Below are 26,903 nucleotides of genomic sequence, written 5' to 3'. Positions count from 1 at the left end.
TAAAAATGTATACACTTTCCTTTTAAACTTTAAAAATGATAATAAGAAATAAAAACAAAGGAATACAAACGAAACTATGGTACAAAAAATTTCATGTGGCCTTTTCACATTTCTGGCTCCACCATAAAAATACCGGATTTATCCAACATATTCCTGTTTAAAAAAATACCACTTCCAGGGCACTAATTTCTAAGTGTAATATGTCAACAAAACCAATGAAAAAACGAAAAGATGATATTTCACTTTGTTATCAACTTTCTTCTTCAATAAAAGAAAACTCATATCACAGGTCAACAAAATATTGTTCGTTCAAAAAGAATTGCAAACTGCACATCGCACTATTTATTTTTAAACAGCTTAATATCTGAACACTCGAGGAATTGCAATAAAAATCGAGAGTACAAATTAATAACAAGAAGTTGACCTTATTTACTTAAGAGTTGACCAGGGACATAGATTTTCCATTAAATTGATCAGGGACATAGAATCACTTATATAATTAATCCGAATTGCATATTATTACAGTGATCGATCATTTGATTTATTTCAAAAGAAAAAAATGATGAAGGCGTTTCCACCTATCTAAAAATTACATTGATCAGAAAACAAAAATAAAGAAACATAAAAACATACGGTTTTTAAATCAAACTACAGTGTATATCTATTTTTAAGCAAAAACGAAAAAAAGATATTTTTTTTTAGAAAGGATATAAGTGTGTACCATCTAATTTCAAATACTAGAACAATCATTAGCCTTTCAAAAAGGGCTAGTCGACTCTTAGCTGATGAAAATGGAAAGTGCTCTCGCTTTGTAGATTAATTCGTTTACTAGAATAGCCACGTGCATCAATCAACAAATTTCACCATACACGTGCGGTCACACGTTATGAAGTAGTATATATTTTTTAACGTTGTTGTTTACGAAACTCCAGAAGATTCGACTATTTATAGATAAAAGTTACCTGTGTACCAATATCATGAATATGCATGATTAATGACCAGGCAAAATCTAATTGCTAAAATAGAGAGGACAATTCCGATACTCTACGGGATTGAAGGACATTAAAATTTTACTAGGTTAGGATTGTCCTAACCAATCAATAAACTTTGATTATTCACGTCTCGTAATATCTTCCAATCAGGTAGCAAGAAAAATTCACGCACTGATTGTCCATCGTTCAATTCTACTATCGACTCCTAGGAGTCGATAAAAAAAAAATCAAAACATAGTAAAAAAAACACAGTCAATGTAGATGATATTTGTAAATAAAATTGAGAATAGAAATGGGGAATGTGTCAAAGAGACAACAACCTTACCAAAGAACAAATGGGTATTTAAGGTAGCGAGGAAATCCCGCACCCGGAGGCGGTCCTTAGCTGACCCTAAATAAAATTATGTACAAGTTCAATGAAATTGGACGTTTAAACTGCAAAACAAAATGAACTTAAATAATAAAAGAAACGAGAATAACAAAGGCCAGAGGCTCCTGACCTGGGGGCACAAAATGCGGCGGGGTTAAACATGTTTTGTGAGATCTCATACCAGTATCAAAAATATAATACGAGATCTCCTTACTGATACGTCGAAATACCGGTGGTAAACTTACTTTAAAGGGGTCTTTACAAGAAGATGAAAACACGATATCAAATGGTGATCCTAACTGAGGAAAACAAGTACACAATTTCTGTAATCTGGATAACAGTGTACAAACATATCTTGGAAAGTGCCCTTTCACAGTAAATTTGCACCTACACCTACATTTATAAAAATTCCTAGGTATGGTCCAATGACTTTGAATTAATTTAAATGACAATTTGAATTAATTTAAATGACAATTTGCAATGTAAAAATTTCTGCTAAAGTCACTTTTATAAGATCTACTTCTGATAATGGTAATAGATCAGTGATATGTTTTATCAGTACATATTAGTATAGTGACTTATTTGAGCCCCTTTCCGCCTCACCCATGACATGGTCCAATGACTTTGAATTGAAAAGCATATGTTTGAAGTGTTCTGCTTAGTATTATTGCTAGTGAGACTATCCACTGAAATTTAAATTATTAATAAGTGGATGTAAGCAATTACATGCAGCCTTTCTACAACAATAAAAAAGCATACACCGAACAGTCAGCTAGAAAACGTTATTTTCTATCAATTTACATAACTGTTTATACGTAAAATCTCAGTTTGTTGACCATTTTCATGACTTGCCCACAATCATATATGTGTCAACAATTTAGTTGAAAAATATAACCCAAACCATCACAAGCGATTTTATATGTCCATGCAGTGTTCTTGCTAAATATTTACATAATTATGTATAAAAGTAAAAGACAGCCTTTAAATCTTAAAGATTTTAATAAGGGCTAAATTTCATGACCCAAATGGAATACGGCCGAACAATTGTTCCAAATGCAGACATTAATTGCAAACGGTAAACCTAATTTACTGTATTGTATGCAGCACTTGCAAGGAATGGTACATCGGACAGACTGGTAATTAAATTTGTCAAAGAGTCCGTATTCACAGACAACAGATACGAGATCCATCCAAACGAATGCAAGATGTGAGCGAACATTTCTAAACGTGCAGTAGTGGAAAATTTACCGTATATCCGTTCTATAAAATGAACGAATCGAACAAATATAAAAGACTGACAAAGGAAGCACACTTTATAAAGGACTTTCAGCAAAATTAAACGGATCTACGTAAACACGTTTGATTTATCTCTCCTTACCGTTATTGTAACGTAATAAACGTTCCAACGGTAGTGTCGTCAAGGACATTGTTATTTAAAACGTCGCCTGAAGATTGCCAGAAGACATGAAAGCGCTAGTGACAATATTTTAACGAACTGTTATTATTTGATGTGAAATGTAGTTTGCGAATTTAAAATTTTCCATATTTACATTCTGTACACCGTATTTATTTACTTTTGCTATATATATATATATATATATACAACTCGTCTAAACATCAACCAAATAATGTTAGATCTGTAAATTTGCTTTCGCAAATTATTTGTTCTTTCCTCGCCGGGATTCGAACCCATGCTACTGAGATATCGTGACACCAAAACGCCTGCACTGTAACCGGCGCACTAGACATCACGACCACTTGTGTTCCATAAAATGAAGCTTTCGGTTGCCGGGTGTTACCTTTCCGCGTCAGTTTTAATCTAGCGTCGTACTACAGTACATGATATATAAGGCATGACGATGTTATTTTTACAGATCAGCTAAATTATCTATAGTAAAGGATCCTACAAATTAATGTAAGATAAATTCACGTTTACTTTGCCTTGAGGAAAGTGTTTTGTTCTCTTTCGTACATATATGTATTATCAAATATCTTGCACTTATATTGCACAATTTGTATTGTCGTCCTGTCTGAGGCAAAGTATTTTTTTCTTCAGTTTCTTACCAGGTAAAGTAATTTTTATTCAAAACCATCATGATCCTTCTCCCTGTCACTAAAAAAATCAAATGGTTGTCCCCTCAGACATAATGTTTTTAATATGTTATCTTCAACTTTAAGTTGATAAGTATCATGTAAATAAAGATGTTGTTATTTGTTTTGGACAAGACATTAAATGCATGGTAAATTTGAGCTATACAAACCTTGGCCAATGGAAAATACAATGTTCCGTGTCGTGAATACATGGTGGACCTGTTGCTCCTTCAAACAGTGTTAAGGTTTGAGGTTTGTTTCTTTTAATCCAAAGGTAAACTTTATTGGAGTTGGGGGAGAGCATGTATATATCTGTATTTATCAGGAACACAAGACAAATCTTAAGAAAGTTAATATATATTACATGTAATCGCAATGTAGCCATTAATAAGTCTAACTTTTGACATAGGACAGACATATGATAGATATGTACCTTCAACGGTAATGGTGTTTTATTTTTTTATTTTTATTCGACAATTCAACACACCTTATTATCATACAAAATCAACATACTAGTAATGACCTTTATATGTCCTTTGGGTATTTATTGTAGGTTGCTGTCTTAGTTAAGTAAAGGAAATTTTTTATGAATTTTTTTTCTCACTTTAATGAATGAACAAATCACTACAAAAACATGTTTGTTAGCATCTGTGTCAGATTTATTCATATGATTGTTTGAATTTTAAGTCCGCTGTGTTTATTTGTCTGCGATATATGTTGACAAATTTGGCTACTGGACCCATGCAATCAATGTCACATTAACCAATTATTTCTGTTAGAGTTGCGCATTCAATTGTGTCCATATAAAGGAACTAAACTCAATTGTCATAAAAGTTGGAGGTTAAAGTAGCTTAAAATCAGTTTTAACTCAAAATATACTTCGACAAACGAACGCTCTGAAGGTAAGAAAATAAGAAAATGCATGTACAAAGTCAGGAATATGACAGTTGTTGTCCATTCGTTTTATCATTTGATTAGGAACTTTCCGTTTTGAATTTTTCTCGGAGTTCAATATTTTTGTGATTTTATTTTTCTCTAAGTCAGCAATATATGACAGTTATTTTCAATTCATTCCAATGTCATAATTATGATCGATCATTGGATTTTGTCCGGTTTTATGGTCTTTCCCCTTTTTCGCATTGACTTTGGAGTTGTGTATTTTTATTCATAATTTTTCACTGATGTACACCCCAAACCAATACATTTAAATCACATACATATCAAGTTCATAAAGATAATGTTTAGTACATTTATAAGATATGTTTCTCAGATGATACTTTACTTTACTAACGTATAATCGGTCTTTACATACAGTATAGATAAGACAACATATTTAGATGTACACAGTTTTGTCCTGCTCACAGACAAAATTAGTCGAAGATTTATAATTACAGTATTTTGTATTCCATTTTCCATAATTAAGATTCATCTGTACACACCATCCTTGGCTTATACCAGGTGGTTGGCCACTTCCCCAATTTGTATACGATGATGTTACAGCATTTCCGTTTAAACGCAATTTTAACAAATAGTACTGAAATCCCGTCCATATCGCTGTGACGTTTTCTGCAAGAAAACAAAAATGATGCAAAATCAAATTCAATGTGTGGCATTAAAACCCTATTATAGGTCTTTGACAAAAATAAAATAAATAATTTTAAACCAATTGTTCAGAACAATTGCAGGTCTTTCCACCCAAAACCATGTATTCTAATATAAAAGAAGTAAAATTAGGTTTAAAATGTCATTTCAATCGTCAAATGATAGCTTATTGTACGCTGATTCCAAAAATATATGGTTTCTACACAATATTTTTTAAAATAAGGGAGATAATTTGTTACTTTCGGTTTGAAAAATATTACTTCTCTTACTATTTGAATATTAACTTGACACTGATTCCAAAAATATCTGGTTCTATATACTTATATATTAATAAAGTACAAAAAATAGCTACTTCTGGTTTTAACAAGGTCACTTCCGGTTGTATTTTTCAAGGTTAAATAGTTTGAGACCTATTGCAAAAAGTCTCATGGCTTTATCATGTATTCATATGAGATAAAAGCAAAGGTCAAAATCTAGAATGTCAAATTAAGTTATGACCTTGAGATTAATTTCAAGGTCATATACCAAGGACCTCAAATCAAAACACCATAGGTCTTAATTATATTTGGTTTATGAGTTATATCACCATACGCGTATTTTTACAAACGAGAGGGGTGAAAACTCCCTTTTACTTTCAACGTACCATTGCAATCAAAATTTACGATATGTCGCAACTAAAAATTTTGTAAAAATAATTTGTCGCTATCTTATACGGTTTTTGGAAATAAGTGAAAATAAACCGTCAAAATTTAAAATATGACCTTGAACTTTGACCTTGACCTATTTTTTTTATTTTTTTGGACCAAGGACCTCAAATCAAAAGATCCTAGGTCTTTATCACTTATTGTTTACATTATGGAAATACATAACACTCATATCAAATGCATAAGGGGAAATAACTCTCATATGGAGTGTTCGTATCGCTTCAGTCAAAATAACGCAAATCATGATATAACGATAAATTTTATAAAATAAATGTGTCGCTTTCTTTTACGATTACGGAGGACATGTAGTCACAAGGAAAACAGTGTTAGGGGAGATAACTCCTACAAAGAAAAGTATTCGGTTACGCAGGATGAATTTTAAGGGCGCATAAACTGTTCGATATCATATACCTAACATCTAAGCGACACTAAATTTATACGCAAGAAACAAAAGTGGCGGACGAAAAAAATAAAATAATAATCAGAACAAAATTCAATAGGTCTTTCCACCGAAAAGTGGAAAGACCTAATAAAGATACTATAATAAAATAAGGTCAAATGAAATAACTTTAACGTGTAAACAACTAGATGAACATGAATAAGTCAATATATAAAATTAAAAATAAAAAATGTCCATCGTCCGAAGGCCACCAATTGGTCTTCAATGTAGCGAGAATTCCCGCACCCGTAGATGTCTTTCAGCGGGCCCCTAAAAATATGTATACTAGTACAGTGATAATGGACGTCATACTAAACTCCGAATTATACACAAGAAACTAAAATTAAGAATAATACAACACTAACAAAGCCAGAGGCTCCTGACTTGGGACAGGCGCAAAATTGCGGCGGGGTTAAACATGTTTATTATATCTCAACCCTCTCCCTATACGTAATCCATTTTTTGCTTAAACTATTTGGTGATGTGTTAAGCAAGGTATGGCGAACAGTACACATTATTTTACTGGTATTTTTTTACACGGATATTCAATATTGGACAACCGAAATGATTTCGCAAAATCTTTCAAGAGTTTTATTAGCATTACCATTCAAAATCATTGATTCAATTGCTTTATCGTAACAGAAAAATACTTTGCATTGGATCGCTATTACAATGACCTTGAATGTTGCATCAATTGGGAGTATTTACTTATAGCTGATGATAATAGTGCTATAAAAATAAACAGAGGTCATCATAAACCTACCATAGTGATTTGATGCTTGCTCTCTAATCCACACATTTTCTTCTTCAGATCCTATGGCAACTAAAGATGCACTCAGTCCTTCACAATGAGTCTGCAATTAGATTTTTAACAGATATAATATATAAGCTTAAATTGAAAAAAACCGAAGTAAAAGTAAATAACACACAGTCGTAAAATTGTTTATAAACTAAAAGCATGAGAAGACATTTTGTTGATACATATCTACACACAAAAACAACGAAAAGGAAAACATAACTTCACTCATTAAACATTTGTTTTCGTCTAAAATGACTTCAAATGCATATGTATTTAAGCTTTAGAAATTGCTATATAATATTACTCGTATCCCAAAAAAATACAACCATTGCTTACAAAAGAACGTTGGGCGGAATAAACTGATGTTTTCTCCAATTTAAATAATTTAGCAGTTAACGTTTAGTTAGGGGAACGAACTTTACGAATAGATAGTGTTTTACGAAATATACGTATACTTTACGTATTTGTACGTATTGTTTACTATTAAAGGACATATCTAAATGCTGCAAATTCGTAAATACTCTTCACAAGCTAGCAACTATTTGTACCAAAACGTAAATAGGTCGTAATTAACACGTAAAAGATTTGAGGAATAGAAACTGTCCGTCATATATTCGAAACAATCCGTAAAAACGGCATAAGATGCCATCAGTGTCTCATAATTATCTGTGGCAACTCGTTACCTGTCCTTAAAATTTGCAGTAAATATATCGTAATAAATTTAATCAATCCGTAATAAACCCCGTAAATAGCTCACAATATCTCGTAAGAACTCTGAAATTGGTCGTTATTTCAATTTGTGTAATATGTTAAATCCGTTTTAGCGAACATTAAAATCTAAAAAATGCCAAACTCCTAAGTAAATTAAAAACGGAAAGTCCTTCATCCAATGTCAAAATCAAAAACTCAAAACACATCAAAAGAATGGATAAAAACTATCATATTACGGACTTGATACAAGCATTTTCTTTTGTACAAAATGGTGGATTGAACCTGTTTAATAGCTAGCTAAACCTCTCACTTGTATGACAGTCGCATAAAATTCCATTATATTGACAAGGATGCGTGAACAAAACAAACAGACACAATAGGTAACAATGACATCTATATAGGTACAGCAGTCAACATTTTGGTGTAATCTTAATCACTATAAAACTAACAAATATTTAACAAAGAAGCACAAAAAAGGCATATATCAAATTTAACAACTCAATTCATTGTCTTTTTATTAAATGATTTTAAATCCACCCATAAAAGATTGAAATATTTTAAGTACTAGGACCGAATACTTACCCTGACAGGCACATGATGGGGCATTAGGTACCATGGTTACAGGGATAAGATGGGTGGCTTCTTTTCCATCAATTAAATGTATGTTTATGGTCATAAAGTTTGTTAGTTAAATGCATAATTTTTGGATGTGAATTAACATTTAAGCAATCATTTTTCAATAAAAAATCCTCAAATATGTACATTTCTGTTTTCCATGGGTATTATTTCATTTTTCAACACTTGTATGAATTTAAAGATCTTTCGTATTTTATCATTTTACTGAGAATGCAACGTATTAAAGGCTTTTAGCAAGTGTGTATTTTCATGTAAGTTGGAATTTGATAAATTCATATCCTTAAGTAAGTTAACACAATTCAATTGAAATGACCTTCACCCAAAACAGTTTCATACTTAGGGTAGAAAAAAAAACCAAAAGTTTCTGATGAGGCAAAACTAATTTATTTCATAAATCTAAAATGTACATTCTCTAACACAATAAATGTTTGTCTTGATCCAACATAACTTTAACTATGCTATTCAGTTTTTGGAGTAACTAAATTAATCTAAAATTAATATGCACAAATATTGAATGGAAAAAAAGTGTGATATACGTGGTATTTTACACTTATCTTTATATAAATTTTCTGTTTATATTTTTATGAAACTGACAATCTATAAAAATATTGCGTATTTTTATAAAAGGTTTAACATCCTTAGTAATCCAAGTGTTTTATTATACATGAACATTTGTTCCATCATGCGTCTGATATGTTACAATAGGCGGATTTACTTTCTGTGCTTAGTCTATATATTTCTTTTTTTGTTTTCTTATTTGAAATTCTGCATAAAATTTAGCCTGGACATTGTACTAGCTCTGTTCTATTGTTCTGTAGCTGTGTATGATCCGTAGATGTATGTTATCTAATATTGTACATCGTACTAATTTCATATCAGTATTATTTTCATAAATACAAACATATTTGAATGTGGTAATCTTTAAATTGAATAATGTGTACTTTCATCATACTTGTGCTTTTGTTATATTTCATACTGGTATGTGAAATAATATTTTTCGTTATTTATTTTTAATGTCCATTCATGTATGTATGTATGTATGTTTATTTCAACATTTTACAGACCAACATTAAATAGAGAGGATTAAAACTTCAAAATTTAGTTTGGCCCCTCTAAATGTTCATGTAATTGTCCTAGACCATGAATACAGCCAATGAAAGATCTGGTTTTGTAATAGCTTTGGTTTATCATAAATAATTAGAAAGCACGAGGCACTGAACAATTGATTTGATACGTGTATTGAACCAAGAGTTATATAATTATACTTGCAATTTGTTTATTAATTATTTATTAATACCGTAACCACGATTAATCAGTAGTTAACACAAGGTTTTCCCAACATAAAACACATGTTGATGTATATACGCTTATAGAGCAGCTGTATTAATCACCAAAACCACGTAACTTTACAAACAAATATTATCCACAAACCTTAGCTTCATCCCATTTCATATCTTCACTCGGAAAAAAGTACCGATGTCCATTGAATTCTCCACCTAGATTTGAAAAGGAAAACAAGAAATAGAAACATTCTTTAATATGTTTCAAGCAAACTGCAGACATTAGTTTTTTCGCGTACACTTCTGAAAATATTTTTTAACATGCAATTGCTTTCTAAAGTGCTGTATAAAACATCGAAATCTTTTAAATGCTCACATAAAGTTCAGATGTCATTTTGATACTTTTCTTTTCGGAATTATGTCTCATTGACTTAAAGAAAAAAACGAATCTTATTGTATGAACACAAATTGAGGTTTACTTCACATTTCTCAAACAGTTTGTTTAAAACACGCGGGGTCAAGGTCCATGAGTCAAATGTTAAACAATGATTTACTATTCCCAAACGCAGGACACTATATTTTTTTCGAGTATCAACAAGTAAAGGCACGTTTGGTTTTTATACTCTAAAATGTTATTTACGCTTACAAATGTTATAAACGCTTAGTGTTCACATCATGTGGTATGCACACAAATCCTGGTTTTCTCTTTGAATGTTATTCGTGTCAATCGTCAAAGGTAAAGACAGCTGTTAAAAATCATTAAATGATTGACAGAAAGGTTTACCACTCCTGTGAGGTATGTTTTAGTCAAGTTTTTCTCCCTCCCGATTTTTGTCCCATATTCCACCCATTTCAGTCTGTTTTTTGATGTGTTTGCCTCAGTTTTAGTTTGTAACCCGGATTTGTTTTTTTCTCAATCGATTTACGAATTTCGAACAGCAGTATACTACTGTAGCCTTTATTTTTAGTAATGTGGTAAACACTGAAACCATTAACAACTATTCCACAGTGGATTATATTTGTACTTCAGCATACGAGAAATATTGCTAATTTAAATCTGCCTGCCATGACATCCAACGACTTGATGAAACAATAACGTTGTAGCCGTTATACTGTGTTGCAAATGACGTTGCCTAATTTGATTGAGGGTCTTCGATGGCCGAGTGGTACAACTAGTTATCACTAGCCATTCAACACTGAGGTTGTGAGTTCGAACCCCGCTCGTGCGGGTGCACTCGATTCCAATCATAATTGACTAGGATTGTCAGTTTTCCTATCGACGGTCGGAGGTTTTCCCTGGGTACTCCGGCTTCCTCCTTCAATAAAAACTGGTCACCACGAAATAGCCTACATGCGGTGCTTAAAAGTGGCGTTAAAACACCAAACATCAAAATCTAATTTGATTGAAATAACATTACGTTAAACTACAGGTTAACCGGGTCAACAGGTGGTCACATACGAACTATGACTACCTGCTTTGTTGCAGGAACTTAAAAGTAATTTTATGGCGTTACATTGTTCTCAAAATCACGGGCACTAAATTCTATCTGTAAATTTCTTACGACTTAATTTCAATTTTCATTTCTGAGATGGTACAAAACGGAAAATCAACCACTTTTTACTGATTATAATTGGTCAACGGGCTGAAGGAAGTGTTTAACGAAGGAAAAAAACTTAGGGAAAACATGATATGCAATGAAATGAATATATAAGTAACGAATTGATGAAAAAAAAAATTGTTGCGTTGTAAGGTCCGTCAGTATCTGATGAGTTTATTTACCTTCAATACAAGAAAACAATACATCCCAGGTACCTGTCGCCCGACAAATTGCAAAATGTCTACCAATCATTAAATAACCATCTTGACATTTGTATTTATTTGCCATATCAAAATTTCTATACAATCCAAACCGCTCCACGATTTCAGCATTCGGTGTTGCAGGTAAACCAGTACAATCTAAAATAATTCAATTTGATAGACATTTTGAACATTTTCAAGACATCACACTGGCACCATATTGGGATAAAAAAAATACATTTGTACATATATTACTGCAAGGTGATGTAGGATTTGTGTCGACTCCTCAAGGTGACTAGGACGTCATAATAATCACTGATAGAATGTTTTGATAATTTGACAAGATGAAGTTTTTATTATGCTCTTTGAAAAAATATAATAAGATTTATGGATTCATCTCTCCTTATTTGGAAAAGTTGAAAAAAATTAATCAAACAGAAATATTGTGTTTTTGAGAAATTACAGCTTTTATTATAAAAAAAATACACAATTTTCCACATTTACATCAAAAGTTTTTTTTAACTGTTTTGATATGAACGTCACTGATAAGTCTTATGTAGACGAAACGCGCGTCTGGCGTATTAAATTATAATCCTGGTACCTTTGATAAATATTTACACAAAAATTATACACTACTCTCAAAATTTGCACATTTCATCAAAGATCTAGACCAAAAGTATCCGCTTCTTCGAAATCCAAGATGGAGGAAGACACCCGAGCCACCTTAAACGAGTCTTTTACTTAAACAAGTAATTGTATGTTGGCGTTAGCCTAAATTTTCTTGGTATCGAATCAATATTTCGATTTTTTATTATTCTTTTATTGTAAAAAAATTGCGAATAACATAATCACAGATAACATGATTAAAACTTAGTAGTTGCACAAGACGCACGTTTTGCCTGCAAAAGACTCATATGCGATGCTCGTATAAAAAAGTTGAAAAAAGCCCGAAAAAAGTACGACGATACCATTCTATTTGTACAAATACGTCTTTATGAAAATTCTACAATGTCAGTATATTGTGTGAACCCCTAAAATGTTAACAGCAATTCAGTAAAATAATTTGTAACGTTGTGTTCATTTTCAATATGATAAATATCAACAAGAACATTTTAAGCAAGATTATTTCATAAATGATAAACTTTGAAATCTAGCTCAAACTTGACTTCTTAATTTGTTCTGTTTTTTTCATGGTTAATATTCCATGTATGAATACACAGTATTTAGTATTCATAATTGTATAAATCAATTATCTTAGGCATTTCCATATTTGTTTTGGTTAGTGCAAATCAGTAAGATCACAGGCCATCTTTGACACATTTTCTAGTTATATTGTCATTTATTGTCTTTATTCAAAATAAAGTATAGAAAACACACGGTTAATTATCAGCGGATTACACATGGACATTTAGTTGAAAAAATATAATATCGTTTCAAGTAATGAAGTACTTGAAATTATTTTTTTTACTTATAATTTTTCTAAGTTTTTATTCTTCCTTAAGTAGAGCATATTTCCCTTGAGAAAAATAATAATGATTCATCATGCATACATATTGGAAGATAATCTATATCAAAATAGAAACTAATGAAATGTTGTTAATTAAAGGAAGTTTCATGGAAAACAATTGTTAGGTACAAAATTGACACCCACTATCCCTCCCACTTCTCTATAAAACGTAATTTGCAGGAATCTATATTATTCGTTAAATTAAATTTATTCTTATTTACACAATGATTGATATGTACAGCACATTTACTAATCTAAATCAACTTCAAGCAATGTGTATATGCTAGTTTACAGTATTTGAGATTGTCCGTAAAAAGTAATCTATAAAACAAGACTATTTCAAAAATTCCAGACATACGAAATAACCTTTAAAACGTACATGCACTGGCACAATCAGTGTTGCCATTTTGTGTATCGAAAATACACTTTGTTCCAGCTGCACACGCATGGTCTGCGCATTTGCCAGCCAAGGACTGTAAAAGACAATATTAAAGTCAAAGTAAAGGAAATAATATACATGTTACTTATATCTCTTAAACATTAATATTGTATTTTCATAACAAGTTTTCTTTTTTTTTTTGGTCAATTATTTTTGTAACTTTTTGTGGCTTAATTCAATTCTTTGACGTTTCACTCACAGAGATAAAAAAAAAGTATGCTGTTCACCTGAACAATTAAGATGAAGTGAAAGATTAGTTTATTTTATAGATAGGCATCAAAATGATTAAATGAATCTATCTATCAGACTTGAAGTTGTGAGCCATTTATGGGCATTCTTAATGTGTAATTTACATGTTATCAATATCAGATTATGCTTCTCAGAATTCGAGCATCAGAGAAATCGACCTTTTAGAAAAAACACCCGAGTGCAATAACTTCAGAATTACTGGGATACATTTCACGGAACAAATCTTAAATAATCCTATGTTCAGCTTACCTTATGCCAATTTGATATGTCGCTGTTGAAACATGTTGAGTCGTTATCTGTGTCGTTGTCACCGGCAGAAGAGCTTACAATGTCACATAAATTTTTGCTTGATCTGTAATTAATAGATGTGCATTCTGCCGTTAATAGACATTCCTGTCCACATTCAAGAAGTGTCTTTTCCTGGAATCTCAAAAGAACCCCTGTTTTAGAGCATTTACCCCACTTTTGCAGTCCTACGCCGGAAATGCTTGGTGTTTTACATGTATTATCATTCGTCGAGCATACGTTATTCATACTCAAGCCTGTAATATTTCCAAAAAGCATAAACACAGTAATTGTAACGAAACCGTTTCTCCCCTCCATTTTGAGCTTAAAAACCGCACCAATATTGCTTCTTAATGTTTGGAGTACAACTAATAATGAAATTTAATAGGTCTGGTAGTAAAGCAAATACATCAAACTGTTGTTTAACGTTTGCCATGCATTCTGGTGTTAAATTTTTTTTTCTAATAGTATTAAATCCCTGAAGATTTAACAAATAATTAAATCATGAATAAGTTACAAATTTCACAACCGTAGAAGCACATAAAAGATATCAAAATGAAAGAGAAAAAAAGTATTCAATTTACTATTGATTATTATACTTTAATTGCCTCGAGAATCGTTAAATTTCTTTGAAACATGATCATAGGATTGTTCAAATTCGTTTTAATTATTTGTAAATACCTGTTTGTTACTTTAGCGGTCGCTTATATCTACATAAACTCATCATAGATACCAGGACTAAAGTTTATATATACGCCAGACGCGCGTTTCGTCTACAAAAGACTCATCAGTGACGCTCGAATCCAAAAAAGTTAAAAAGGTCAAATAAAGTACGAAGTTGAAGAGCATTATGGACCAAAATTCCTAAAAGTTATTCCAAATACAGCTAAGGTAATCTATGCCTGAGGTTGAAAAGCCTTAGTTTTTCAAAATTCAAAATTTTGTAGACAGTTAATTTATAAATATAACCATATCAATAATAATTCATGACAGCACAAAAAGTGCTGACTACTGGGCTGGTGGTACCCTCGGGGAAATAAATCTCCACCAGCAGTGGCATCGACCCAGTGGTTGTAAATAAACTCATCATAGATACCAGGACTAAATTTGTATATACGCCAGACGCGCGTTTCGTCTACAAAAGACTCATCAGTGACGCTCGAATCCAAAAAAGTTAAAAAGGTCAAATAAAGTACGAAGTTGAGGAGCATTATAGGACAAACGTCATTCATATCCAATCATTTATCAGTATTTCTAAACACAAACATATATTGTAACAAAAGTGTAAGTCGTGCATAAACGACGTATCAAAATAAATCCTTCGAATGTTTTGCGCTAATAAGTTACACTATCACAACCATATAAGTAGATAAAAGATAAACAATTGAAAACAAAATGCACTGTTAATAAGATAAAAGGATATTATATTGATTTCACTTTAATTACCTCAGGTATCCTCTCCTTTGCAATCATCAATCGATTAAAAAAAACACACAAATCCGGGTTACTAACTAAAACCGAGGGAAACACATCAACTATAAAATGGAAAACAACGAAGCAACAGAAACACCAAAGTGCAACAAAAAAATATAAAAAAAACAACACTGTAACAATTACAGAAACGAACAATTAGATAACAACTGCAATTTTCCTGACTTGGTCCAGGACATTTTAAGAACAAGAAGTGGGTTGAACCTGTTTTTTTGGCTAGCCAAACCATGCGCTAGTATGGCGATGTAAAAAGAATCGATGCTTTGGTATATTTAAAGAGAGCTCTCCTACAATCACAATCATGATTGTGTTGTTTGTAAAAAAAGTAAAATACCCAAAATACTGAACTCCGAGGACGTAGAGCTTACAATAGTAACATATATTTGTGCTTGATCTGTAATTAATAGATGTGCATTCTGCCGTCAATAGAAGTTCCTGTCCACATTCAAGAACTGTCTTTTCCTTTAACATACAAAGAACCCCTGTTTTAGAGCATTTACCCCACCTTTGCATTCTGTTGCCAAAATGCTTGGCGTTTTAAATGTCATTTATACATCACCTTCTCTGCATGATGTCTCTATTAATGACTTGCTGCCATTCATACAAAAGCCGTATCTTGTCTTAGGGAGGGATAAATCCTACTTTGTAAAGAATCACTCTGATTCAAACAAAAAATTCTCTGAAACTGATATTATCAAGATGCTTGATTTCTTGATTGACAACATATTTGTTACGTTCGGAGGACGTGTTTTTCAACAGACTGTCGGCATTCCAATGGGAACAAACTGTGCCCCTCTACTTGCCGACTTGTTTCTTTATTATTATGAGGCTGACTTCATGCAGGAACTTCTTAGGAAGAAAGAAGCAATATCCTTTAACTCTACTTTCCGCTATATAGATGATGTTCTTTCACTAAACAATTCAAAATTTGGTGACTATGTGGAACGCATCTATCCCATCGAACTAGAGATAAAGGATACTACAGATACAGTTAATTCGGCTTCATATCTTGACTTACATCTAGAAATTGACAATGAGGGTCGGTTGAAAACAAAACTTTACGACAAAAGAGATGATTACAGCTTTCCAATTGTGAACTTTCCATTTCTAAGTAGCAACATTCCTATCATAATTTTCTTGATAGAGGGTTGCTGCTCACAAGGAAGCTATTAAACCAAGAGTTCCAAATGGTGAAGTTGAAATCATCCCTTCGTAAATTTTACGGACGCCATCACGAGTTGGTTGACCGTTATGGAATAACCGTTTCACAAATGATATCGGATATGTTCCTTACGTCGTAACTACAATTCCCTTCCCTTTCATGAATGTGACCTACCGAATTAGACCATTTACCGGATTAAAATTTTGTAATCACATAAGCAACACGACGGGTGCCACATGTGGAGCAGGATCTGCTTACCCTTCCGGAGCACCTGATATCACCCCTAGTTTTTGGTGGGGTTCGTGTTGTTTATTCCTTAGTTTTCTATGTTGTGTCATGTTTACTATTGTTTTTCTGTTTGTCTTTTTCATTTTTAGCCATGTCAGTTTATTTTAGATTTATGAGTTTGACTGTCTCTTTGGTATCTTTCGTCCCTCTTTTAAGTGTAACTTTCACTTAATTTAACTTAACTTAACTGAACTTAACTTACTTAACTTTACTTAACTTTACTTTCAATTTCAATTAAGACAACTGAAATGCATGATTAAGTTGATAAAAAAAATTACTCCACACCCCTTCTTTCTCCTCTCTCTCTCTGCTTTTATTATATTCTTAGCCTGGGTAATCAACCATACCAGATTATCATTCAATATTCACTGAACATTCTTTCTTAAAGGTTAATTCGGTAAGCAGTTTTGAATAACACATATTGCACATTGATTATTCATTAATACCGGAACAACGATTAATCAGTAGTTAACACAAGGTTTTCCAACATAATCAGTAGTTAACACAAGGTTTTCCAACATAATCAGTAGTTAACACAAGGTTTTCCAACATAATCAGTAGTTAACACAAGGTTTTCCAACATAATCAGTAGTTAACACAACTACATACAACAAATGTTAATGTATATACGCTTATAGAGCAGATGTATTGTTCATTAAAACCACGTAATTTTACACACAAATAGTATCCATAAACCTTAGCGTCATCGGATTTCATAACTCCATTGAATTCTACACCTAAAATTTTGAAAAAGGAAAAGACGAAATAAAAACGTTTTAAACATGTTTCAAGCAAACTGCAGAAATTAGTTTTTCCGCTTACACTTCTGTTAATACTTGTTAACTTGCAATTGCTTTCTAAAGTGCTGTAAAAACATCGAAATCTTTTAAATGCTCAAATAAAGTTCAGATGTCATTTTGATACTTTTCTTTTCGGAATTATGTCTCATTGAGTTAAAAAAAAATCTTCTTGTATGAACACAAATTGAGGTTTACTTCACATTTCTCAAACGGTTTGTTTAAAACACGGGGGGTCAAGGTCTATAAGACAAGTTAAACAATGTTTTACTGTTCCCAAACCTGTAAGAGCTACGACATAGGACACCATATTTTGCAAAAGCACTAAATTCTATCTGTAAATTTCGTACGACTTAATTTTAATTTGCATTTCTTAGATGGTACAAAACGGAAAATCAACCACTTTTTACTGATTACAATTTGTCAACGGTTTGAAGGAAGTGTTTAACGAAGGAACAAAACTTAGGGAAAGCACGATATGCAATGAAATGAATACTAGTATATAAGTTACGAATTGATAAAAAAAAATATATGAATTGCATTTTAAGGTCCGTCCGTCCGTCTGTTATGAGTTTATTTACCTTCAATACAAGAAAACAATACATCCCAGGTACCTGTCGCCCGACAAATAGCAAAATGTCTCCCAATCATCAAATAACCATCTTGACATTTATATTTATTTGTCATACCGCTCCACGATTTTAGCATTCGGTGTTGCAGGTAAACCAGTACAATCTAAAAGAATTCAATTTGATAGACATTTTGAACCTTTTCCAGACATCACACTGGCACCATATTGGGATAAAAAAATTACATTTGTACATATATTACTGCAAGGTGGTGTAGGATTTGTGTCGACTCCTCAAGGTGACTAGGACGTCAGAATAAACACTGATAGAATGTTTTGACAATTTGTCAAGATGAAGTTTTTATAATGATTTTTTAAAAAATTTAATAAAATGTATGGGTTTATCTCCCCTTATTTGGCAAAGTTGAAAAAAAATAATCAAACAGAAATATTGTGTTTTTGAGATTTTACAGCTGTTAAAGTCTTTTTAATTGTTTTGATCTGAGTGTCACTGAACGAAACGCGCGTCTGATACGGTGCTTTTTGTCCGCAATTCGCTTTTTGTCCGTTTTTGCTTTTTATCCGATAATTTTGCTTTTTGTCCGGCTCTTTTGCTTTTTGTCCGTTGCTTTTTGTCCGTTTTGCTTTTTGTCCGATTATTTTGCTTTTTGTCCGACACTTTTGCTTTTTGTCCGTTTTGCTTTTTGTCCGATTATTTTGCTTTTTGTCCGACACTTTTGCTTTTTTGGCCAGTGAATCTAATGGCGAATGGTCACTATGTCTAATGGCAAATGGTCACTATGTCCAATGGCAAATGGCCCGTGAATCTGATGGCAAATGGTCACCATGTATAATGGCGAATTGCCAGTGAATCTAATGGCAAATTGTCACTTTGTCTAATGGCAATTGGTCACCAAGTCTTGTGGCAAATGGTCAGTGGACGTAATGACAAATGGTCAGTGGATCTAATGGCTAATGGTCACTATGTCTAATGGTAAATGGTCACTATGTCCAATGTTAAATGGCCCGTGAATCTGATGGCAAATGGTCACCATGTCTAATGGCGAATTGCCAGTGAATCTAATGGCAAATGGTCACTATGTCTAATGGCAAATGGCCAGTGAATCTAATTGCAAATGGTCACCATGGCGAATGGTCAGTGAATCTAATGGCAAATAGTCACCATGTCTAATGGCAATTGGTCAGTAAATCTAATGGCAAATGATCACTATGTTGGATGGCAAATTGTCAGTGAATCTAATGGCAAATGATCACTATATCTTATGGCAATTGGTCACCAAGTGTTGTGGCAAACGGTCAGTGAACCTAATGGCAAATGGTCAGTGGATCTAATGGCGAATGGTCACTATGTCTAATGGCAAATGGTCACTATGTCCAATGGCAAATGGCCCGTGAATCTGATGGCAAATGGTCACCATGTCTAATGGCGAATTGCCAGTGAATCTAATGGCAAATGGTTACCATGTCTACTTAGATTCACTGGTCATTTGCAATTAGACTTTGTGACCATTTGCCATTAGATCCACTGACCATTTGCCATTAGACAAAGTGAACACTTGCCACAAGACTTCGTGACCAATTGCCATTAGACTTCGTCAAGTCTGTAGGGCGGAAAAAAGTAGAAGTTATTGTTATTTGTTTTCTTCACTGAAATGTAATACTTTTAATACTAATCCGTAAATGGGATAAAATGTTCAGTATATTTTTTGTTAATAGAGTATGCATGTACCATCAAAGAAAGATGAATGTAGTCTGTATTCGGAGTAGTTTTTTGTACTCTAAACACAGCAATTTTTGTCCATTTGTTATAATGAACCTTAAACTCGCAAAAATCCTTTAATAAATATAAAAACGAAAGCAATGCGTAATCTCGTAATTCTCTTAACTGCTATTTAACATCCTTGTTAAAATCCGGTTGTGGAAAATTAAAGGAAGTGGTTTTAATACTCTACCCTCCTACGTATGATCTTGTAAACGTGCCATACACGTTGACCTATCCACGTTTACATCTGTCAGTATATAACATGTTTAATGCAATGTAAATTTGTATCAATCATTCATTGAAGATGGAAAATTATAACCAACATATGATTGACCAACGGGTAAAAGTTATTCCACAAGATGTATTACAGAAGTTACAACAGATGTCAGCACAGGACTTTACATTGCAGGCTTACATTCAGTTAAACAACAAAATCCAACCGAAAAACAACTTGATCAAAAACCTACATGAAAAGATGACAGAGTTACAGAAGATTTATGAGTTTGACTGTCCCTTTGGTATCTTTCGTCTCTCTTTTAAAGATGATGTATCAAATTTTGAGTGCCGAACATGAGCCATGAGGTATGCAAGAAAAGATCATTTCATTCGACACCAACAGAATCATACAAATATAAACTAGGAATGTGAACATAGTGGTTTAACAACGAAAAGGAAATGTGTTTTATCTAAACATATGTATATGCAGGGAAGACATGATGTAAAGAAAAGAGCCCAGAAGGAAGACGATTTACAACAACCCCCCAGTAAACGTCAGAGGACAGATGGCATTGACCAACCTTCCGAGGAACGATTACGAGAGAAAAGATACAAAACAAGAGCAGTTCTGAACGATGGTGTGGATAACATCCGTTTACAACCCAGCAACAATGAAGAGAGATATGACTTGATGCTATTTTTCATAGAAAATCAAGTGGATTTTGTGCAAATATAGAGGACAAGCTACTAAAAAACAATATTAAGTTTTATTTGAGTGTACAAGTTTAAATTATTAATATAGAGGACAAGCTACTAAAAAGCAATATAAAGTTTTACTTGAGTGTACAAGTTTAAATTATTTTAAAATAATTCACCAGATGGAAAATACGACGATACTGGTCCACATTTCAATAGTAAAGTGAGTACCTTTTTACAATCTGTTGCTAGTGAAATACCTCACGAGTTGAATAAAGGATTTCAAAAAAAAGTATTCATATCTTTCGAATGGGTTCTCAGAAGCTTTCAGACATACCTTCAGACAAGATAAAATCAACAAACATTTTGGTCATTGCAGTTCCCCTGTCAATTGCCTTCAAACGGAAACCCTAGACTAATTTTGTTGCTATAAGGCCACTTGCTATATTGACCAATTAACGAGGATGTTGTTAAATATATAATGGGTTCACTATTGACTCCTGCAAATGACTGATTAAGTTGTTGACATGATGTTCATCCCGATTGATAGTGGAGGTCTACTTTCATCATGTGTGTTTTTATCAACAGTAACCAAGCTTCATCTCTTTTGCATTGCTGCACTGAACTGGCCTACTGTGTGTCTGATTTTTTGCGTTAATTAGACAACTGACCAGAGCAGACGCGTCCTCTGTCACTGGAAGGGAACGTACTTGGCTACGTATGATCTTCATATTATTCAATATGCTTCATTGCAATTGGTAGGAGACAAAGACTGAACCTGAAACACCGCCATAGCCATTACATGGAACGTATCTTTACCATCTGGAGACAGTTTCACAAAAAATACTTAAGACTAAGATTGATCGTAAGTCATGAACAATTCAGTATACTTACGATCAATCTTGTATTGTTTTAATTTTAGTTTCTTGTGTACAATTTGGAAATTAGTATGGCGGTCATTATCACTGGACTAGTAGATATTTGTTTAGGGACCAGCTGAAGGACGCCTCCGGGTGCGGGAATTTCTCGCTACATTAAAGACCTGTTGGTGAACCTCTGCTGTTGTTTTTTATTTGGTCGGGTTGTTGTTTCTTTGAAACATTCCTCATTTCCATTCTCAATTTTATTTTGTAACTTATTAAGAATATATAACGTTGTCATTTGCAATTTTATATACATTTACAAACTCTAGAATAAGTAGGTTTTTAAGCCCAAGAATGTCTTCTTTCTTATCACATTTTCATAAAAAAAAAAGAAACCGGAGCATTTGTTGAAAAACCCGGATATTATAAACATGTTAAATGTTGCACTCGAAAAAAAAAACCACGGAAAATATAAAACACTGAATTGTAAGTAAACTACATGGAAATTGTGCGTCGTTCGTGCTCAAAACATATATAGCATTCAGCCAGTAAAAAAATAAATTTAGGTTGATACGCGAGCAATTTATTCGCATATCAATATTAAAATCAAATTTACATAAAAGTTCTATAGCCTGCTTTTCTCATTGACGAGATCCAGTTTTCAGTTTTCAAGGGAGGTATTATGTTTTGTCACTAGATTACCCACTGAAAGAATAATAACTTGCGGCAAGACAACATGTACAAATAAGTATTCTTTAGCTTTGTAAAAAAAGCCATGCTCTATTATCCAATAAAATTAGTTTTCACATGTGTATATTGACTACGGCAGAAAAATGAATTTTATTAAATTGGTATGCATTTAATGTATTTCATTAACTTAAAACACTTTCAAACACTAAAATGATACACATTTTGTTACTAATACTTTTACAATGACAACAATGTGTTACAATTCGAAATTGATATGTTTGACCTAGATACCGCAACGTTCATGTTGACTGTACTAACTTCAAAACCCTTCCCTCTGAAAAACACGTTTCATCTATCCTGTTAAAAAGGCATGTATATAATAATTTCATTGAAACATATGATCTGACAATAAATATAAAATAAAGTATAGGTTATTATAACTGTTGTACTGAAATGACAAAATTGTTTCATATTTATGATAAAATGGATTGACCCTAGCAGGGAATCGAACCCCATTCTCCTATTTAAAAAAATAGGCGTAATTACCAATATACCACCGAAGTTTCCAATGCATTTCACAAATACAACAAGATTGTCACTCAGTTTTAATTTTAATCATCATGTAATACAGCATTTTAAATCTTCAGATGCACAATGGCGTGCACTTTCATCAACTTTACAGGGTGTAGCTACCGCAAGTATAGTCCAAATAATTATGACGTCTGGCAAGGCTATTTTAATTTTTTTCTGGGACGCCACAAGGCTATTTTAATTTTTTTCTGGAACTCAACAATGCTATTTTTTTTTCTGGGACGCCGCCTTAGGAAGGCGTCCCAGAAAAAAAAATTAAGATAGCCTTGCCAGACGTCGTAATTATTTGGACTACCGCAAGTATAAATGAATCTCTGTCAAAGGGCCCCTCCTGCCAAGTCTCGAATGTCAGCACAACTTTATCAAGGAATCCTCTATCAGATATGAACATATTTACCAATGCTACCATAACCGGCGGAACATTTACGATTAATTTAGAAACTATAGACCTACCGATTCTCCTTGTGCGTCCACCGCCATTGACAACTGACTTGAAGATGTGCGTGTCAAAAATTGACTTCAAACGAAAAGACGGTTGAATTATAACTTTTCTGTTATATTGTGACACAAATATCGTTTTAGTTAATAAATTTGTTAATTTCTGTTTCAATTTTGAACTTTAGAAAAAAACCTTCGCGAAATTTAACTGGTTTGAACTAGTTTGATACAAATCGACAGGGAGGTTGATGGAAGAGCCTACACAAATACTGTACACTTATACACAGCGAACATAGAAATTACCGTAAATGACCTAATCATAATCGAAATAATTGATTATCACTCTGGCAAAAATAATCACGAATATAATGCCTACCCATGTTAAAACTACAATAAAGTATAGCTGGCATCAATTATTTTATTTTAATAAAGTACAATTCTTAAATAGGTACTGGAGTTTGAATTACGATTTTTACCCATGTCTGTGTTGTTGGGGTAAAAAGCATGATACAAAGAGAAACTATCAACAATAACAAAAGAAAAAAAAAAGGGGAAACAAAATCAGCGTCGGTGTAAGTTATCACATCGGTGAAATATATTTGTATTTAGTACAATTAAAACATGTGTTACGTAGCCAAAACAAGGAGATGCAATATTCGGAAATAATGATAATTTCAGATATATGAGAAGGTATATTAGACATGTAATTACAATGTTTAAATTAATATTTACGGATGGACAATAGTATCATTTTAATATAGATAGCCTAGCTGTAACCTATTAGAAGATACAATCACCAACTCATGTTACTTCATTTAATTTACTGATGATTATGTATAACATATCAAAAAAATATACATACAAGTTTTTTATTTTTTTTTTATTTTGATACAATCATCAATCTTTAAGTGTAATTATTGTCAATTTTTTAATATATCTTGTGCGTAAACAACGCAACCTGTTTCGCCAATTGTTTTAAAACCTTTTTTTTCAAATTGGAAGGATAATATTGAATTGACTTCGATTGACAAATACGTACCCGAATTCGTCAATATATCTGATCAATGTACGTGTCCACACGTGGGTTTATGATGCACGACTGGGAGTTTTCATTTTCTTGCTTGTGACAGTCCTACAGACAGTAGTTGGTAAATTGAAATTTTAAAGATGTTATGTAAATATTATCTGTATGTAGATATCCGAAAGGTTTGTTAGTTTAACTTCCTTTTTAAAATTAAATACTTTTGAAAATGTGCCTTTGCACTCAATGATCATATAATTATAAAATCAAAATTATTCTTAAAATAAAGGTCAAATTAGAATAGAGGATGTATAAAATTTAAACATCGGTTATGAACTATTGCATAGATCGATATTTGCTGAGTTCTAATTATTATTTGTTTTTATTCTTTACTTTGATTGTTTTATAGTTTTATTTTTGTTTGAAAAAGGGGTAAGTGTTGGGGTCGTTGTTCCAAGTAAAAAAATATTGGTTTGCAGACTAGCAGAATATGTTGCATACATGTTTAGAAAAAATAATGCATAATTTACGCAGGGTTTTTAGAGAAATATGATAAACATTAAAGTCCAGCTCTCAGCTTACAGAGGATATAATGTTATGTGCAAAACAAAGTGTATCATGTTGCTATTACAAACAAAATTGTAACTTTCTATTCATATTTTTCTTTTCCTACTGACTGTATATTTTTGTCAAAATATATTAAAATTGTTCACAATTATCATTTTATTTTCGGAAATCAATTTTCTTTTATCTTTTACACATCAACACACACTACTTAAAACTTGTTAAGGGGTTACATGGAATAATATATGTGTTGTTAATCAATGTGTCGGAATTTTTTCAAAACAAAATGGCATATAGAGAAAGCAAACAATCATATATAATTCCATACATGCGCATTGCTTTCGTTTTTATATTTATTAAATGCTTTTTGCGAGTTGAAGGTTCATTATAACAAATGGACAAAAATTGCTGTGTTTAGAGTACAAAAAACTACTCCGAGTACGGACTACATTCATCTTTCTTTGATGGTACATGCATACTCTATTTATAAAAAAATATACCGAACATTTTATCCCATTTACGGATTAGTATAACAAGTAGTGCATTTCAGTGAAGAAAACAAATAACAATAACTTCTACTTTTTTCCGCCCTACAGACTTGACGAAGTCTAATGGCAATTGGTCACGAAGTCTTGTGGCAAGTGTTCACTTTGTCTAATGGCAAATGGTCAGTGGATCTAATTGCAAATGGTCACAAAGTCTAATTGCAAATGACCAGTGAATCTAAGTAGACATGGTAACCATTTGCCATTAGATTCACTGGCAATTCGCCATTAGACATGGTGACCATTTGCCATCAGATTCACGGGCCATTTGCCATTGGACATAGTGACCATTTGCCATTAGACATAGTGACCATTCGCCATTAGATCCACTGACCATTTGCCATTAGATTCACTGACCATTTGCCCGTGACTTGGTGACCAATTGCCATTAGACATAGTGACCATTTGCCATTAGGTCCACTGACCATTTGCCATTAGACATAGTGGCCATTTGCCATTAGATTCACTGACAATTTGCCATCCGACATAGTGATCATTTGCCATTAGATTTACTGACCAATTGCCATTAGACATGGTGACTATTTGCCATTAGATTTACTGACCATTAGACATAGTGAACATTTGCCATTAGATTCACTGGCAATTCGCCATTAGATATGGTGACCATTTGACATCAGATTCACGGGCCATTTGCCATTGGACATAGGGACCATTTGCCATTAGCGACATAGTGACCATTTGCCATTAGATTCACTGGCCAAAAAAGCAAAAGTGTCGGACAAAAAGCAAAATAATCGGACAAAAAGCAAAACGGACAAAAAGCAACGGACAAAAAGCAAAAGTGTCGGACAAAAGGCAAAATAATCGGACAAAAAGCAAAACGGACAAAAAGCAACGGACAAAAAGCAACGGACAAAAAGCAAAAGTGTCGGAAAAAAAGCAAAATAATCGGACTAAAAGCAAAACGGACAAAAAGCAACGGACAAAAAGCAAAAGTTTCGGACAAAAAGCAAAAACAATCGGACAAAAAGCAAAAACGGACAAAAAGCGAATTGCGGACAAAAAGCACCGTATCACGCGTCTGGCGTATTAAAATTTAATCCTGGTACCTTAGATAACTATTTACACAAAAATGTATACACCACTATCAAAATTTGCACATTTCATCAAAGATCTAGACCAAAATTATCTGCTTTTTCGAAATCCAAGATGGCGGAAGACACCCGAGCCACCTTAAACGAGTCTATTACTTAAAAAAAGTAATTGTATGTTGGCGTTAAGCTAAATTTTCTTGGTGTCGAATCAACATTTAGTTTTTTAATTATTC

At 32.8% G+C, this 26,903-nt stretch overlaps 1 protein-coding gene across 1 annotated transcript; it reads right to left on the bottom strand.

The window, feature by feature from the left end:
- Positions 1–3,230: 3,230 nt before the first annotated feature.
- LOC139492929 (uncharacterized) lies at positions 3,231–14,282 on the bottom strand. The gene is made up of 6 exons (XM_071281078.1): positions 13,867–14,282; positions 13,309–13,402; positions 11,405–11,581; positions 9,776–9,840; positions 6,962–7,052; positions 3,231–3,265 (listed from the first exon to the last, which is right to left on the bottom strand). Exons 1-6 carry the CDS (start codon positions 14,218–14,220, stop codon positions 3,231–3,233), a joined length of 816 nt encoding a protein of 271 aa, XP_071137179.1. The 5' UTR covers positions 14,221–14,282.
- Positions 14,283–26,903: the final 12,621 nt, after the last annotated feature.

Source organism: Mytilus edulis, chromosome 10 (assembly GCF_963676685.1).
Source record: "Mytilus edulis chromosome 10, xbMytEdul2.2, whole genome shotgun sequence".
Taxonomy (NCBI): domain Eukaryota; kingdom Metazoa; phylum Mollusca; class Bivalvia; order Mytilida; family Mytilidae; genus Mytilus; species Mytilus edulis.
This window is presented reverse-complemented; position numbering and strand designations above follow the sequence as displayed.